The 17,835-nt window shown below is 36.2% G+C and overlaps 1 protein-coding gene across 1 annotated transcript in view; it reads left to right on the top strand.

Annotated features, from left to right (window-relative positions):
• The window catches only part of Pld5 (phospholipase D family member 5), a 241,380-nt gene that overhangs the window by 70,871 nt on the left and 152,674 nt on the right, over positions 1-17,835 (top strand). Inside the window, exon 2 of the mRNA XM_090340203.1 lies at positions 7,002-7,138. Coding sequence (XP_090196329.1) covers positions 7,002-7,138 — 137 coding nt within the window. The remainder of the gene's footprint in view (positions 1-7,001; positions 7,139-17,835) is intronic.

The raw sequence follows: 17,835 nt of genomic DNA, 5'->3' as shown, positions 1-17,835 counted from the left end.
AGGTGAGGCACCCAGGCTGAGTTCAAACCCCATGACCCACAAAACAAACAAACAAAAACAAAAAAAACAGTCATTTGGATCTCACCCTCTCGAGTATCTAGTGTGACAGACAGGAAGCACCTCTGTACATCTCTCCTACAGTAATTGCGATAGAATTTCTAGATTTTTCACTCAAAGCCAGTACTTTACCACTTAAACCACAGCTTCATTTCCAGCTTTTTGGAGGTTAATTGCAGATTAGATTCTCTGAACTTCTCTGCCTGGGCTGGCTTTGAACCATGATGTTCACATCTAAGCCTCCTGGGTAGTTCGATTGTGGACATGTGCCACCAGTGCCCACTTAAACTTGTTTTGTCTTTAGAAGAACTGTAAATATGAAAGAGAATATGAATGACTTTAATTTTGAGTCAGTTTTTAAAGATTTACATTTTCATGGGTGAACACTCCTATACTTAAACACAAAGAGAATGAAAGAGCTTCTTAAATTTAATAAAAGCCTAGGGTGAAAATAGATACTATCCTAATTTTCAATTTTAATATTCTTACCCTAGACAGAAGTCACATATCTTCATGTTTTTATTTGAAGCAAATATATTTAATGAGAAAATATCACGTATTTTCAATGGTGGCATAAGTTAATTTCTTTACAAAGCATTTTTTTTTACAATTTAGATAAAAACTGTAGTGAGAATTAAACACTGGGTGGTGTTAAATATTATTGTTTCGGATTTTATTTTCTTTTTGTATATTCAGTTCAACAATGAACTTGAAGTCGTGTTTATAGATTCTTCTTCTGATACAAATTCAGTGCAACTTTCATTGATTTCAGGAATGATCTGCTAAAATGAATAATTATTTTGGAAACAGGAGTTTGATCTCATTTTTTTGAGGCTCTTATGCCATCATTTGAGCAGTTTTGCTTTTTAATGAGTTCGAAATTAAATGAGACTAAGAAAAATTATGGCATGGCCTTATAATCAGAGCACATTATTTCAAGGAGACATTTAAAAATTAATATTTGTCTAAATTTCCCTTTAATGAATCAAAATGAAAACAGTAGCTCAATTATTCATTTTTAAGAAAACTTAATAATAAAGAATTTAATTAATGGAAGTTAAATGAAATTTAAGAGAGTTTTGCATCAGAGAACTTCCAGTAACACATAAATTGCTGGTTGATCACAACATTCAGAATAAAGGAAAATAATTCAGTATTTTGTAGTTTAAACCTTCAGTACTAATTTCAATTTCACTAGGGTTCATTTGTCTAATGCTTCTGCATATCTAACATGGCATATTTAAGCTATTGTCTTTCTGAGTCTTTTTTAAGAAAACATATAAACTATATTGTCTTGATTTCTGTATTATTCAGTTTTTTCCAAAGTTAATTAATATGAAGATCATTTAATCTTTTCTAAAATGTTTATTATCTGTACCTATTTGTAATTTATTAGGAAAATGAATAAAATTAAAAGCATACTTAACATTTTTCTGTTTTGAAATAAGTAACCATCTGAGCATGGTGGATTATATCTGTAATTTTAGCTCTTGAGATTCTGGAACAATGATTGTGAATTAAAGGCCAATACAAGATAAACATACACGGTGTATGTGGAGGTCAATGGAAAGGATGATACTAATCAAGACACAATTTTACACATAATTTGAGAGTCTGAGTTGAAAGACCTTTATTACTCTATAATGGTAATTTTTTAATGACAGAATAGGAAGATGCAGAACTAAAGATGAGAAAAAAATCCAAAAAATAAAAGCAGCAATTTTACTATAGAATTTTATTATTTGATGAACTGAAATACTATGCAAGAACTTATAACTTGTTCTAATAAAATATTTCATACTATTAAAACATGATCAAGTGCCAAATAATATAAAAACCATCACAAAACAAGATAGATTCTCATCTTTCTACATGTAGCATAGGAAAAAGCTAAAACAAAATTTAGGCTGGGAGGGAGTTTGGTCTAGTGGTAGAAGCACAAAGACCCAAGTTCAATTCCCTGGTATCACATACATAGAAAAGCCAGAAGTGGTGCTGTGACTCAAGTGACAGAGCAGTATCCTTGAGGGAAAAGTCCAAAGACAGTGCTTAGATCCTAAGTTCAAACTTTAGGACTGGAAAAAAATAAACAAAAACAAAAAACAGGCCTAATGGTAGAGTGCTTGCCTAGCATGCATAAAGACTGGGGTTTGATTCCTCAGTAACACCTACATTGAAAAGCTGCAATTGGTGCTGTGGCTTAAGTGGTAGATCCTGAGTCTGGAGGAAAGTCCAAGGACAGTATCCAAGTCCTGAGTTCAAGCCCCAGAACTGGAAAAAAAATTAATAACAGTCATTTCTAAGTATGCTTGTGAGAGATTTTTAAAAGACATAGCAACAAATATTTTCTGATACCAAGTAATAGGGATTGATAGAAAATTTAAAGATCAGGACAAATCTCTTTCAAAATAAAAATTATAAACTAAAGTGTCTATGCCAAAATAAATTATGAACTATATTAAATTTCAACATTTGTTTATTATGTTCATTGAAAAGCAACTCCTGGGGGAAACTGAGTTTCAAGTCCACATGTATTGAGCATAACTTATTTTTTATTTTTTAATATTTTTAATATTTTTATTGTAATTAATAAAAGGGTTACATGATATTTGCCAGATAGAAGATGCATTAATTCACATGCACTGATACCCTTTCACATGTCTTGGTCCCCATTACCCTCCCCCCTAACCCCCATCTTGGTATTCCCCCCTTCCCTATCCTATTTCAAATAACCAAATACAAATATATCCAATATATCAGATAACAAAGTGAGATACTGTAACAATATGATATAACCAAGGGACAGCAAAAGAGATGAGAGATAACATAGTACATTAAGGACAACCATCATTCATTATATGGCTTTTGTTTCAATATCCTGGAGGTCCTTTCAATTAGCTTCATACTATATGGCCTTATGTATCAAGGTTTTGCTCTATTGCAAATCTCTGCTTAGGAGAGCCCAAGGTTTCTACTGATTATGACAAATGAGGGAAACCATTGAGCCTAAGTTCCTTTGAGTCTGGCTTACTTCACTTAATATGATTTTTTTTCTAAGTCTTTCCATTTCCTAACAAATGGGTCGATGTCGTTTTTTCTGACAGCAGCATAGAATTCCATTGTGTACAAATACCACATCTTGTTGATCCACTCATCAACTGAGGGACATCTAGGTTGGTTCCATATCTTTGCTATGGTGAATAATGCAATAAAAGACCCCATATAGCAAAAACACTTCTTAGCAGAAAGAACAGCGCAGGAGGAATTTTAATACCAAACTTTAGACTCTATTACAAAGCTATAATTATGAAAACAGCTAGGTACTGGCACAAGAACAGGCCTGAAGACCAATGGAATAGAACTGAGGACCCAGATATTAAACCACAGACCTATGGCCACCTAATCTTTGACAAGGGAGCCAAAAAAAAAATGGAAGAGAGCATAATTTATTGTAATGACACAGTCCCTCCTTCTGCATAGTTTTACTTCACAATTTGTATTATGTGAAGTCAGATGGGGACTAAATTTCTGATTTCTGTGTGACAGAATCTCAAACTCTCCTGCTGTATCCCTCTCAGTATCCATCATCTTTGTCCAGGGCATCTGTGCTGTTTAATGGTCTGCCTACTACTCACTGAAATAGACACTTACTAGTCTTCTGATCAGCTATTCCAGCATTGTCTTTGTTTTTTAAACCTTTTTTTATATATTTTTATTGTAATTAATAGGAGGGTTACATTATATTCACCAGATAGAAGGTACATTACTTCCACAAACATTGATACCATTTCTCATGTTTTGGTCCCCATTTCCCTCCCCCCACTCCCACCCCTTATCTTATTTTCCCCTCCTTCCTATCCTATTTCAAATAAACATAGACACAGCATATCAGATAACAAGGTAAAATACTGTAACAATATAAGATAACCAAGGGACATCAAAAGAGATGAGAGATAACATAGTACATTAAGGACAACAATCACTCATTATATGGCTTTTGTTTCTATAGTTGTTTTAATCTTCTTGACAGAGTAAGAGAAAAAAACACTTATTTTACTTTATGGTGTCTTCTTAGTACAGTAGTAGCGACACTAAAAATTTTATTTTGGTCCTTTATGTAATTGGTTTATTTTGTCTTTCTTTTTCAATTTTTTGTACTGGAGATTGAATACAGGACATTGTACTTGCTAGGCAAGAGCTTTGCCACCAAGCTAAATCCCAGCCCAGTTGTTGTATTTTGTTACAAGCTACTAATAATCACATATTGTATCTAATTTATGAATTTAACTTTAACATAAGTGTGTGGGTACGTGTGTGTGTGTGTGTGTGTGTGTGTGTGTGCATTTGAAGAAACATAGTATATACAGAATTTATTGCTCTTCATGATTTTAGACATCCACTGGTGGATGCCTTTACAGATGTGGGACCACTGAAACTTTAGGGCCCACATCCTCAAAGTATGTCCTACAGACCTGGGATCTTTTTACATATCTATGACCTTGAGTCCCATCCCAGAGTAACTCAATCAAAAACTGAGTTTTCACCCAACAATGCAAATTTTAACAAGTCCTCCAGGGTTCTTTTTTCTGAAGTGCATGTTGATATTGAGAAATGCCTCTTTAGTATTTTGAGTTTTGAGACCAGACCAGAATAACTTAAAATTAAATTTCAAAAAACTTAGCTCAGAAAGTTTCTTTGCGTGTCATTTCTCACTTCTTTGTGTCCCTGCCTTTATGTGTCTATGTGCATATATATGTGTATATATATACATATGTGTATGTATATATATGTTCTGACGGATGTTTCTGCAGGTGTTTTATTCATTCATATATTTAATATGTTTCCCTAAAATATGACACCATGCCAATAGTTGCAAGCATTCATTTAGTACTATCTCTTATTACTGCACAAAGTACTGTACATTTTCCCATTTAATTCTTACATTACAACCTTATGAAGAATTATTTTTCTCATACCCACTTCATAATAAGAAAACAAAACCACAAAGGAAAGCACATAGTCAAAGTTAGTAAGTGCTGGTTTGGAATTTGGAATCCTCCATCAATTCACTGTACTACAATTTCTTGAAAATAATGTAATTGATAAGGTGCACATCTGCTTTATGACACCAATACCCAGTATTGAAAATGAAGTTAATAGACAATAAGTGGAAAATAAAGGGTAAAAACAAATGCATGATCTGTTTTCCAGAGTTTTATATAGCTGCTGTATATAACCCATGAATTCTCCTCTGGCACCATTAAATAGAGAAAGTATACACAGCATGATTTATAATCACTAAACTATGGAAGCAAACCAATTTTCTATAAGGTCATAATAATGGTTTGAAAGCAGTATTTCATGTGATTGCATCCTTTAAATTTAGCCTAATGGTTTCAATGCATATTCACTTTTATGTGTTCATATAATCATTTTCTGTTATTTATTGCACACTGTGCTAATTGCTGAGGAAAAGAAAGAAGAAAATATAATACAAGCCTTGGCGACCACTGGGGTTTGGTAAAATAATGGTATGTCTTTGACTTTTGCTGGTATTGTCTTTGAGGCAGCAGGTAAAAATGAGCAGAACAAGATGGGAAATGAGGCAACATATAAAGGAAACATTCTGCTGTGATATATTGCTAGTCACATCACAGAAACACTGTCAACGTCTTTGACTTGACTACAACTCCTCTATGTCTGCAATCCAAGGCTGCTTTGAGGAACAACCGAGGTCTGAGATTCTGCAGGTTTCTTGTTTTCTTTAAAGATTAGGTAGTTGGGCCTGAGAGTTTGGCCTAACGGTAGAGTGCTTGCCTGGCATGTACGAAGACTCTGGTTTGATTCCGTGGTACCATATACACAGAAAAAGCCAGAAGTGCTGTGGCTCAAGTGATAGAACTCTAGCCTTGAGAAAGCCCAAGGAGAGTGCTCAGACCCTGAGTTCAAGCCCCAGGTCTCGCAAAAGAAAAAAAAAAGCATTATGTGGTTGTAGAAATAAAAGGCAAAGAATGGTAGAAAGAGACAAAATCAGTTGGTTTCAACAATGCATATATCACCTCATCTCTAAAATACTCCTGAATTTCCTGTCAAAGACCACTCTTCTTCCTCTGTCAATAATCCCTAAAAGCTTCCTAAATGTTTAAAATCACTTGTTCTCCTCTTTTTCCCCTTCTAATGTTTCTAATAGAAGGTGACATAGCTGGCATGTTTTAGAGGGGGTATTATAGCAAAATCCCACTGAGCAGGTAGTTTGTTAACAATGGAAATATATTTCTCACAGTTCAAGATTAAAAATTTAAAGATGGATGTGCAGCAAATCTAGTGTAGTGCATGGCGAGGATTCAGTTCCTAGTTTATAGATGCTCCTTGCTGCACCCTGAAGGCTCTCTTGGACTTTCAGGATCATAATACCTTTCATACAGATCTACCCTCATGACTTAATCATCTTCACATATTTCAGCCAAAACTAGAATACTTTGGGGGCCAAGACTTTAACAAGCTAATTGGGAGGACTGCAATACAAACCCTCAGACCATAAGAAGCAAAATCGTTTATCCCAGGAGGCACAGCTTTGGCCATTTGCCTGGAGTAATAGCCTTGATTGGTTGCAACCTCTGACCTATAGATTAGGACAGAAGTGGCGTTGACCACCTAGACCCTTGATTTTTATTCCTAAGTGAACTCAGACCATATGAATGTTGATGAGAATGGAGAGCAAACTCATTGAGAAAGTCTGGATATTGTTTTTAAACAGTTAGTGGGCACTGAAAACTTTGTTGAAGGAAATAAACATAAGTTTTGGCTACTTTCACTCAGACTGCTGTCCTTGGGCCGTATATACTAAAGGATATTCCCGGGAGTTTTGCAGACTTATCCAGTGTGGAGTAATTGCCTAAGTGGGAGCATCCTCATTTATACCTCCCCACTTCTTTCTCTTGCAGTCACAGCAGAAGTGCATCGTGATCTTTGCTCTCGTCTGCTGCTTTGCTATTCTGGTGGCATTGATATTTTCAGCGGTGGACATCATGGGAGAGGATGAGGATGGACTCTCAGAAAAAAATTGTCAAAATAAATGTCGGTAAGAGGTAACAAACAAAAATTATCTTTCAGGGGTGGGTGAGAAAGTCCAAGAGGGCTCTACACAGGGAGGAGAAAAGGATCTTATATGCAGCTGAGCTCGATGGATGTTCTTTTTTTAAATGAGCAGTGATTTATGTCACTTTATGAGTTGGACAAAGTTTAGACAAAGGGCTAGTTAACAACAATGGAGTTTTTAATGGCCTTCATTTCTAGATAGCTGTGTATGATGTTTTGATTTCTCCATTGAGCCTGGCAAAAATAAGTCCCAGTTGACAGAGAATAATGTGCTAATTGTTAGATCAAGTGGAAGTTAGTATACAACTCTCATGACAATTTATTTTTTTAAGTAGGGATTCTGTAAGTAGGCGTGTTAGTTTGGCATGATGCAAATGCCGGTGATCTCAGCAGTCAGGAGGCAGAGAAGGAGGCAGATTTTAAATTCGGGGCATGCCTGGTGTACATACCAAGGCAGTCTCAAAATGAAAATATTAGCAAGCATACCTAGGAGAAAATAGGACTCCCTCACTGTGCCCCAGTTTAGAATGTAGTTTGTTCATAGCAACATGTTTAACACTTTTACCAGCAGCTTGGTATTTATGTACAAACATATTCTACATAACAACTTTTTGGTCAGTAATAGGCTTCATCTATAACTGGAGACCCATAAGATAATATTGTGTGATAACATGTAGCTACGTAAGTACACTGATTTTCCACAGTGACAACATCCAAGGATGCATGTGTCAGAATTTGCCTCTAGCCTCATGTGACACCAGTCTGTATTATGTCTCATTAGTAGTTATATTAAATGCTATCTTTTTGTTCTATTCTGGACTGGCAGAGCTATCACAGCTTGGTTTCAACCTCATAAAGCTCCCCCTCCAACTCTTCCTTGATATGTGACTTACTTTTTAGGTTAGGGAAAGATATACAAGAGTAACAAGAAGGGATGGATACATAAGAGGTGTACTTTTACATATGAATTACTGCAAAGTTGAATTGAGGCCATAATTATGATAGTACTTGTGAATTAGAGCTTATGGTTGAATTAAATTGTGCTTTTTTTCCCCTGAGGAAACTATTAGTCTAGGTGCACATCTTTTTAGCTTAAAATAAAAATCTGATAAAGTGTATGTGACTTTTATACCAATTGCTTTGCCTTCAGGTTGAATGTCCTGGCATAGAAAATGTCCTGAACAACAGCTGAGTTTTTTTTTTAACCAGTGATCCATTATAATTTAGTTACCAGGCAACAAGTATATACAAAATCAACTACAAAGAAGTCAGCATGCACTTTGAGTTTTATTCCCTCATGTAGAAAAATGTGCTCCCTAAATATATTCAGGTCCCATACTACATCTAAGAGAAAAATTGTTCTTGCATTATAAGGAAAGTAGCAGACTAACACCAGATTGTTATCTCCTAATGTTATTTATTGCATAGGAAATACAAATATCCCAAGGACAAGGAATCACTAATTAATATTTACTGAATGGAAACAGCATGGCTTCTTCTTTCACCTTATTTTATATTAAAAACTGAGTATTTTAAATAAAAACCATAAAACATTCCTTAAGACCCAGGACTTCTTAACCTCTGTTACTAGATATTTGTAAATTTCAACAAGGACAGCTTTAGAATTGTATTTTGTTTTGCTGGGAAGAAGTAAATATTTACTTCAATTTTTTTTCCAGTCCTGGGGCTTGAACTCAGGATCTGGGCACTGTTCTTGGACCAATTTTGTTGCTCTTGCCACTTGAGCCACAATACCACTTGCAGTGTTTTTTGTGAATGTAGTACCAAGGAATCGGTCCCAGGGCTGTGTGCATGCTAGGCAGGCACTCTACCACTAGGCCATACTCCCAGTCCATTACTTCAATTTTTAAGTTGGGCAACTAGATTTGGAAGTTGGGTATGTTCTCTATTTCAGACCATAACTAAATTCTGATGAGTCAATGCTTCTATTTTATCTTCCATTTAGAAATTATTTTGTAGCTACCATGCATTCTCCTGATGGTAGATGGAAGCACTACTCCATTTACTAGATTTCACTCCTATATGGAGCCAGTTTTTTTCCACAGTTTTCACCCATTTGGATCTTCCTCTCGCAGCAGCCTCTTCTCCATGCCATGTTGTTTCTACTCTGCATTTTCAGCCACCCCAGTAACTGCTTCTATATGTTTACCCTGAGCTGCAATTGGGCTTCTTATGACTTCCTTCCTCAAATATTTCTGCTTCTCCTTCTCTCTCCAATGCATGGCAATTAGGAGTTTCAGGAAGAAAAATTCAGATACCTGGGTTATCCTATACCCCAGTCTACTTCCCACATCTGCTCAGATCATTCATAGTTTAGTGGATAAAACTTTCTCATAGCATGTACTCTACTTCCTCTCTATTATCACAGGCAACTTCATCTTCTTCAGGACTTTCTTGACTTTTGCCTGTATAGTAGATATCTCAACTATCAGTCCCACCCTTTGTCAGTGTCCTGAATAATCCTGTATTATCCAACTCCAACATTTATATGTGTATGAATGTATACGTAAAACATGTTATACATATGCATATATATAACTCCAATGTTTTATATATAGGTTATCCAATGTCATATATATATATACATATATATATATATATAAATTCAGTGTACTTTTGTACTCATTCCAAGTTAAACTACCACAGTGATCACCATGGGCTTTAGAAAAGTCTTCATTCAAATCTATGTCCTACCTTCTTTCTATTAACTTAGACAAAATATTAACTGAATTATTCAGTTTATTATTTATTGGGAGAGCACCAAGAGACAAAACAAGAAGTCAAGGTCAAGTTAATGGGACTCTCAGGATAATGGAGCATGATCACAACAGTAGTGGGTGTGCCCCGGGGTGTGAGAGGAGTGCCTTGATATGGTGGACAAAGTAGGTGTGTCTTTGGGTTCTGCTCTGGATCTTCTGACTTAACATGCCAGCTTCAATTTTACTCTTCTATACAGAAATCTACCCCCATTTCTTGCAGCTCTGACCTACAAGAGTCTTTCTGAGACTTTACCTCAAGATGGCATTCATTAGAATACATACAGCTTACCTTTCAGTGTGTACTTAACTCAAGCACAGTTTTCTCTGTAGAATTTTCTATCCTCAGCATCATTATCATAATGCTATGAACTCTTTCTTAGCAATTAAACTCTCTCATGATTCTGCACACTCCTGAAAGTTGAAATAATACCAGACTTTCTACAATATGTCAGCATCCTTTCATTGTTGTGACAGCCTCTCCCTAAGCTGTCTTCTGCCTGTGCACTCTCCTAAATATATGACTGTAATTCATCTTGTTTCTACTAACTAGCCTCTCTAGTCTCTGAGAGATTCTCAATTTGAAATTGAAATTCTCAATGCTTCCTAGGCTCTTATATCTTTTTAAGTAATGTGTCTTTCTATTTAAAAAAAAAACTAGGTGGTATGGGGGACAGGCACAGAGCACAGAACTTCAGGGGAAAGGCTGAAAAAGTGCAGCAGTGGAGCTCACCGAACACTGGGGAAAGTGAACTATTCAAGTCATGAGGAGACACCTGGAAAGAGTGAGAGAACGGAAGACATTGTACAAAAGGAAATGTACTCATTTCCTGACTCATGTAATTGTAATCTCTCTGTATATCACCTCTAAAATAACAACACAGTAAATTAATTTTTAAAAAGCTATGATTTATGTGTGTATGTGTATGCCCACACACACACACACACACACACACACACACACACGCACACATCAAGATGTGAATTCAAAACCTTGCACTCACCTTCCTTGCTCATGGCTGGTTCTTTTTCAGTTGAATCAGCGGGAGTTGTTAGTGCACAAGGATTCCTTCTTCTAGACATCTTTGTCAATACTAGTTGTTATTTGCCTTTGGGGTAATAGCTATCTTTACTGAAATGATGTGATATCTCCCTCTAGTTTTGATCTCTCTTTCTGTGATTTCTATCTTCATTCTTATCCTCCCAGGATACTTGGGCCAAAGAATTTCACTCAATTTGATTCACCATTTGCTCCTTTCTGAAAACAAACAAGGCTATTTATTTTGGGGCGGAGGGTGGTTTGAGCTGAGGACCTTGCTCTGAGGCAGGTGCTCTACTATTACACGTACTTTTAAGACATATTTAATAATCTCACATGAGAGAGAGAGTTGTTGGTTATGGAACTTGAACTCTGGGCCTGGGCACTGTGCCTCAATTGTTCAGCTCAAGGCTAGTGCTTCACCACTTGAGCCACAGCACCACTTCTAGTTTTCTGGCGGTTAGTTGGAGTTAAGAGTCTCACAAACTTTAATGCTCAGGCTGGCTTTGAATAGAGATCCTCAGACCTCAGCCTCCTGGGTAGCTAGGACTACAGGCATGGGTCACCGAGCCCTGTACTAACATTATATTTTAGCTAACCAGTACTAAAAAAAATAATAGTGCCTCAAATTGAAGATAAAACCTTAATTTTCAATTAACTAAAAAAGCCCACAGAACTGAAATGCAGACCTAGGGATTTTTGTGTTCTGAACTCACCTCTCATATATAGTATGGCACATGCTGACATTTTTATTTCACCACTGAGTGCAGTCAAATTTGTATTTCCTAAATTATGGGAGTTTTAATTAGCAGCATATTCTGTATATAATTTCTTATCTCTCCACATCTCAAAACCTCAGATGATTTTTAAAATAATGTTTTATCTCTAACATGTAATGTTTAAAGGAGAAAACCTGGGAGACCCTGACACTTCCTGATGGTCTATAATTATTGCTTAAGGAAGAAGCAGAAGCTAATTATTTCAAACTTTTGATTTTAATGAAACTTAATACATGGCTAATGATGTTGACATTTCCTGTTGCCAATTTGTTCTCCAAAAAGGATTAGTTGGATGTGGTATATATTTCTCAAAAAGTTCATTTAACTCTTATCATAGAGCCCTATTTCATCATCATGAATAATTTTGAGAGCAGAAAAGAAAAAAAAATGTGTTTCTTGAAGTCTTTTTCGGCTGCCTTGTCAGGAAGGATTGTATTCTCATCCTCCTCCTGGTCACAGTGAAGAACCAAAACCTGACCCACAGGCAACAAGTCCAAAAGAGTAGGATAGGGAGAAAAGCAAAAGTTGGCTGTGTCTGACAGATATTCTTGTATTTTGTTTATATATCTAGTATCAGAAATTCTATTCAGAATCGAAGATAGATATCTTCAGATAGAAGATAGATAGATAGATAGATAGATAGATAGATAGATAGATAGCAATTTTCCTAGCACATTAATTTCATTAAAGGAAACAAAGCTTTTAATAGCTTCTAATCTGTTAAAGAACTCACTGAAACACAACCTCCAAAACTATGGACCTTAGAAATTTAAAACAGCTTACGAATTTCGGATAGCACGTTTAAGAGTGGAGCTATTGTAGAGATTTGGAATGGTGACTCTACAAGACGTGGATACAAGCAATAAAAGACTGCAAAGAAACCTTAGCTGCTGATAGAATGTTTCTTCACTCATCCCAGCATTATATTAGTATCTCTACTAATCCAATGACAAACAAAGGTGGCATTTTGTTTTTGAAAATGACAAATGTCGAAAAATGTTTCGCATTTATAAGCCATGTCTATTTATACTTCTGCAACAGATCTGTTCATATCTTTCTCCTAACATGAATCAGAGAGCAATGGCTTGGTAGAGGATTCCATAAAATCACCAATGAGACCAATACAATGATCATAATAATAACTGTACAAGCAACAAAACATATGACATCAGGTTGAGGATAAATCTAATTTATCAGAGAGGTATAATAAGCTATTGGAGTTTCATCTTTTACATCCTATTTGAAATCTCAAATTATAGGATTGTATCCATACATAATTTTAATTGTTTTACCTCCATAGAACATTGAAAATTGAGCATATGTGTCCCTGTAAGGTGCTTCAATAATTTAGACCTTTACTAAATAAAATGGACAAAGTCTGTCCTCATTATAAACAAGAGAGTTTATTCTGACAGTCTTCTGTAAATACTGTATGCAGTGAAGTTACGTTACTGTATATGTGGATGATTTATTATCCTTATTATGAAATTTTCAACGATGCTACTTATGAGTAACTCATTAGAGTCTTCCATTTTAATTTGACTATCACATCAAGTAATTTCCAGACAGTTTTTATCACACAAAAAAATATGTAGTCAGTTCAGACTCAAGTCTGAAATCCTAACTACTCTTGAGGTAAAGATTGAGAGGATAGAGTCTTGGGACAGCCCCTAGTCAATCTAAGACTCATTGGTACAGGTGGCCCACACCTGTAATCCTAGCTACTCTGGAGGCTGAGATCTAAGGATTGTATTCAAAGCCACTCAGGGCAGGAAATTTGACTAGACTCTTATCTCCAATTTAAAAAAAAAAGCTTCAAGTGATAGAGTGCTATCCTTGAGCACATAAAGCTCAAGGTTAGTCACAGGACCTGAATTTAAGCCCTAGGATTGGCAAACACACACACACACGCACACACACACACACACACACACACACACACACACACACACACACACTCGTCTAGGCTCTTAACTCAAGTGACAGAGTGTCTTCCTAGCAAGCATGAGGGATCCAACAATGTCTTTATTTATCCTTGAATTCCCAGTGGCCTTCAGTTTACAATCATCAGAATGTCAAAGTGGCATACTTGAGTGGCATGTCCTGATCTCTTGGTCAAGTCTACCTGACTGATTTTTTTTCCTTCCTTTTAAGCACCAGGACCAGGTCAGGGCTGCAGTGGTGGCAGCTGTCCACCTACAAGGAGGGACAAAGTTCTGACTTTGTTATACTACCCAGCACATCCTGTCTCTCTGTTCCTTCCAGAACACGTCTACTGCCTATCCCATATATGAGTGCTAATAGCTAATACCAGTAATCCCAACTACACAGGAAACTAAGATCTGAGATCACAGCAGTTCACAGCCAGTCTTGGCAGGAAAGTCTATGAAATTCTTATCCCCAATTAAACACCAAAATAGTCCAGAAGTAGAGCTGTGGCTCAAAGTGATAGATTGCTAGTCTTGAGCAAAAGAGATTAAAAACAGACCCAGGCCCTGAGTTCAAGCCCCATGATCGAACAAAAATGAGTTAATATTGGCTATAAATTCTTTTGAATTTAACTCAGCTCTTATTGACCATGATTTCTATATATAAGGAATCTTTGTAAGAGTAGTTTCCTTTCCTTTATTATTATTTTACAGGAAATGGGTTATCAGAGGGAGGATGAAGAGCTAAGAGGGTGATGTTGATTATAATACAGGTAGATTGTTTGCATGTATGAAAACAGAACAATGAATTATATTTAAGTTATCTTAAAGGAGAGGAAAGTAATAAGTGGGAAAGATTGTTCAGGCTAGATTAGATACATGTCTAGAAATATCAGCATGACATCCCCTTTTTACAACTAATACATGCTAATAAAAAGGGACCTCTGTCTCCAGTTTTAATAAATGTAGGAACAGAGGACATAGGGTAATTGAGAGTTTGAATGACATTGACTTCAGTGTCTCTCATAATACTACTAGAATACATGTTGAATTTGGACACTGGTTCACTAATCCTGGATGTAGACTCTACTCAATTTAAGTATAAATCAGTTTAGCCAGGAATATTACAAATTTATTATGTTGTTTTGTACCTACTTGTCTCCTTGGACGTTTAGGTATTAATAAGTATGTTCATTCTTGGTAATCAGAAATATTAAACAGTTTTCTTTCAGAGGTAATTTCTTTCTTTATTCCTAATATTTTCATAGTAGGTGAGCTAGAAGAAAACTTCTCACAATAAACACTTTTCATGATTGATCCTTGGGTCCCTGTTACAACATTGGTAAATAAGGGAGTAGTAACATTTGCCTTTCGTATACATTATCATTGATTTTTATTTTCTTTTTTAATCCTAAGGACAATTTCCTGTCAGAGAATTCCTATTTGGGTAGGCTAGTAATACAAATTTTTTGTGTGTGTTTGTTTTAACAGGAGAGACCATCCAATGACCAAGTAAATGCTCAGGGTTTTTTTTTTGTTGTTGTTGTTGTTGTTGTTTTGTTTGTTTTTTGCCAATCCTGCGACTTGAACTGAGGGCTTGGGCACTGTCCCTGAGCTTCTCTTACTTCAGGCTAGCATTCTAGCATGTAAGCCAAGTGTCACTTCCAGCTTTTTCTGTTTATGTGGTTCTGAGGAATCAAACCCAGGGCTTCATGCATGCTAAACAAGCACTCTAACACTACACCACTTTCCCAGCCCTAAGGGCTCACTTTTTTTAAATTTGGAATTCTTGTGTATGGATGAGTTCTGTTAGGACATGATAGTGTCTACTAGTCAAAAGCAGACAATCCAGAGCTATTGGGCACGATGTAGTGATGAACAGTGACTGTCACAGTAGTCAGAAAAATGTCACACAGTTTTCAGGGTTGGAATAAAAAGAAAGGAAAGGACACATAGCACCTCCATATAAAACTGAAACTTAAGCTTTTCAGGTGAAGAAAATCCAGGAAAGAAGCCAGGCACAGTGGCTCATGCCTGTAATCCTAGCTACTCAGGAGGCTGAGATCTGATGATCAAGGTTCAAAGCCAGCCCGGGCACAAAAGGTTCTGAGACTCTTATCTCAAATTAACCTCTGTAAAATAAGAAGTGTTTGGTAATTTGAAATAGGATAGTGAAGGGGCGAAAATAAGATGAGGGGCGGGGGTGGGGGGAGGGAAACAGGGACCAAACTATGAGAAAGGGTATCAATGTTTGTGAAGTAATGCACCTTCTATCTGGAGAATATAATGTAACTCTTCTACTAATTACAATAAAAAAAATTTTTAAATTTTAAAAAGAAGAGAAAATGAGAAATGGGGCTTGGCTCAAGGATAGGGTGGTAGAGTTGAGCTGAAGAGCTCAGGGACAGTGCCCAGGCCGAGTTCAGGCCCCATAACCCACAAAAAAAAAATCAGGAAAGGAAATTGAAAAGAAATACAAAATAAAAAGAGAAAACTAGGAAAACTTTGAATTCTATTTGTATAGTTGATATGCAGTGGGGTTACATTTAGTTACATCAGATAGAATCTTTTTGGAACATATCTCCTCTTCTATTGCTCTCTCCAAATCTTTCCCTCCCATTTCCTACCCATAAGATATCCAGTTCATTTTTCCATAGAGTGGGCAGTGAGAATCACTGTCATATTTATGCATCATTGTTTCCCAAGGAAAGGATATAAGAGACATTCTTTAGTTACCAGTGTTTCTGTTTCTGTCTTCTTTTCCTTTTATCTTGTTTGGTAATTTGTTTGTATTTGGGTATGAGGGTAAGGAAGGGCACATAAAAAGTGCAACAAAGATGAACCAGGAAATTGCTGTTTGAGAAACACATTATAAACTTCCATGACAAAATTAAGTAAGACTGAAATACTTTAAAGCAGAAATTCTATCTTACCAATGGTCAATGCTTTAGCTGTAATAATGGCTGGGTGGTAGACTGATTCTTGAAGTTCATAGCTTTAGCTGACATTCTTTCCTGAAATATCTGATAAAGCCTCAGAGGCAGAAACAAAGGAGCAAATATGTTCGGGCATCACTTGTTCTACAGATTTTTTATATAAAAAGTTGTCATAGTGGATTATCTGGAGAGTCATGAACATTTTTAGTACGGAAGCCAACGCCCACTCTGAACAGGCTTTTTTCTGCATATTTAATATTATACTATCCCATTTTATATTTACTCTGTGATGAAAGCTTTCTCTTCCTTTGGTGACGGGAATTGTGTCATACTTTAACTAGGCTGAGAAACCAAGTAACTTAGCTACACACAAACAAAAAATCTGCTCACCTGGAAATCCAGTCTCTGTTCTTCATTACAACTCTGCATCATTCCAAGTCTGGATTATTAGCAAGATTATCATTATTTGACTGTCTGAAGCCAATCACAGCTTCTGGCACATTCTATGGGTTCCCTTAGAAAGAAATCACACTGGGTAGATTGATATGGGGAAAAAGTATAGTGAATTTATTTTCCTGAATGAACATAGGTGCCACATGAAAGATGAAACTGAAAGAATCTTAAATGTAATCTTCATAGGGCAGAGAAGATAGAAGTGGTGAGTTATAGGAAGTTTGAGAAAAGAAGGTACAATGGTTGTTGGTTAGAGTGAGGAAGGAGACTGGGGAAACAGACATGAATGTGAATGATTCTCTGGAATTTCACTAGAATAACAGACATGTCCAGATATGGCTAAATTCCTGACTTCTCTTTAATATATAGAGACAGTAATTATGTTCTCTTTGTTAGATCTTAAAGAAAAAGAAAAGGAATTTCCAGAAAATTCCTTCTCTGTATTTGAGAGTTGCCAAGATTCAAGGGACCATGTTCTGGGGCAGCTTGCAAGGATAACAAAAATGTCAAGGTATTAATTTTGGGGGTATCCTTTCCTGAGCACCAACATCTTTTAAACAAGTAGCACATAAATGACATGGTAATTTCATTTCTGATCAGAAATGCTATGTGACTATAACGTAATTATTCGATCTTCAGGTGACTTTGAAAGGCATCAATGCAGTTCTTCAGATGCCATGTGAGGAGGGTGTTACTCACATTGGCCTTTGTGTCACTATTGATATCCTGGGTGACAAAAGACTTCAGGATCCAGACATGAGAAAATGT

The sequence above is a fragment of the Megascapheus bottae genome, chromosome 10 (genome assembly GCF_031878675.1).
Source record: "Megascapheus bottae isolate mThoBot1 chromosome 10, mThoBot2.hap1, whole genome shotgun sequence".
Lineage (NCBI taxonomy): Eukaryota > Metazoa > Chordata > Mammalia > Rodentia > Geomyidae > Megascapheus > Megascapheus bottae.
This window is presented reverse-complemented; position numbering and strand designations above follow the sequence as displayed.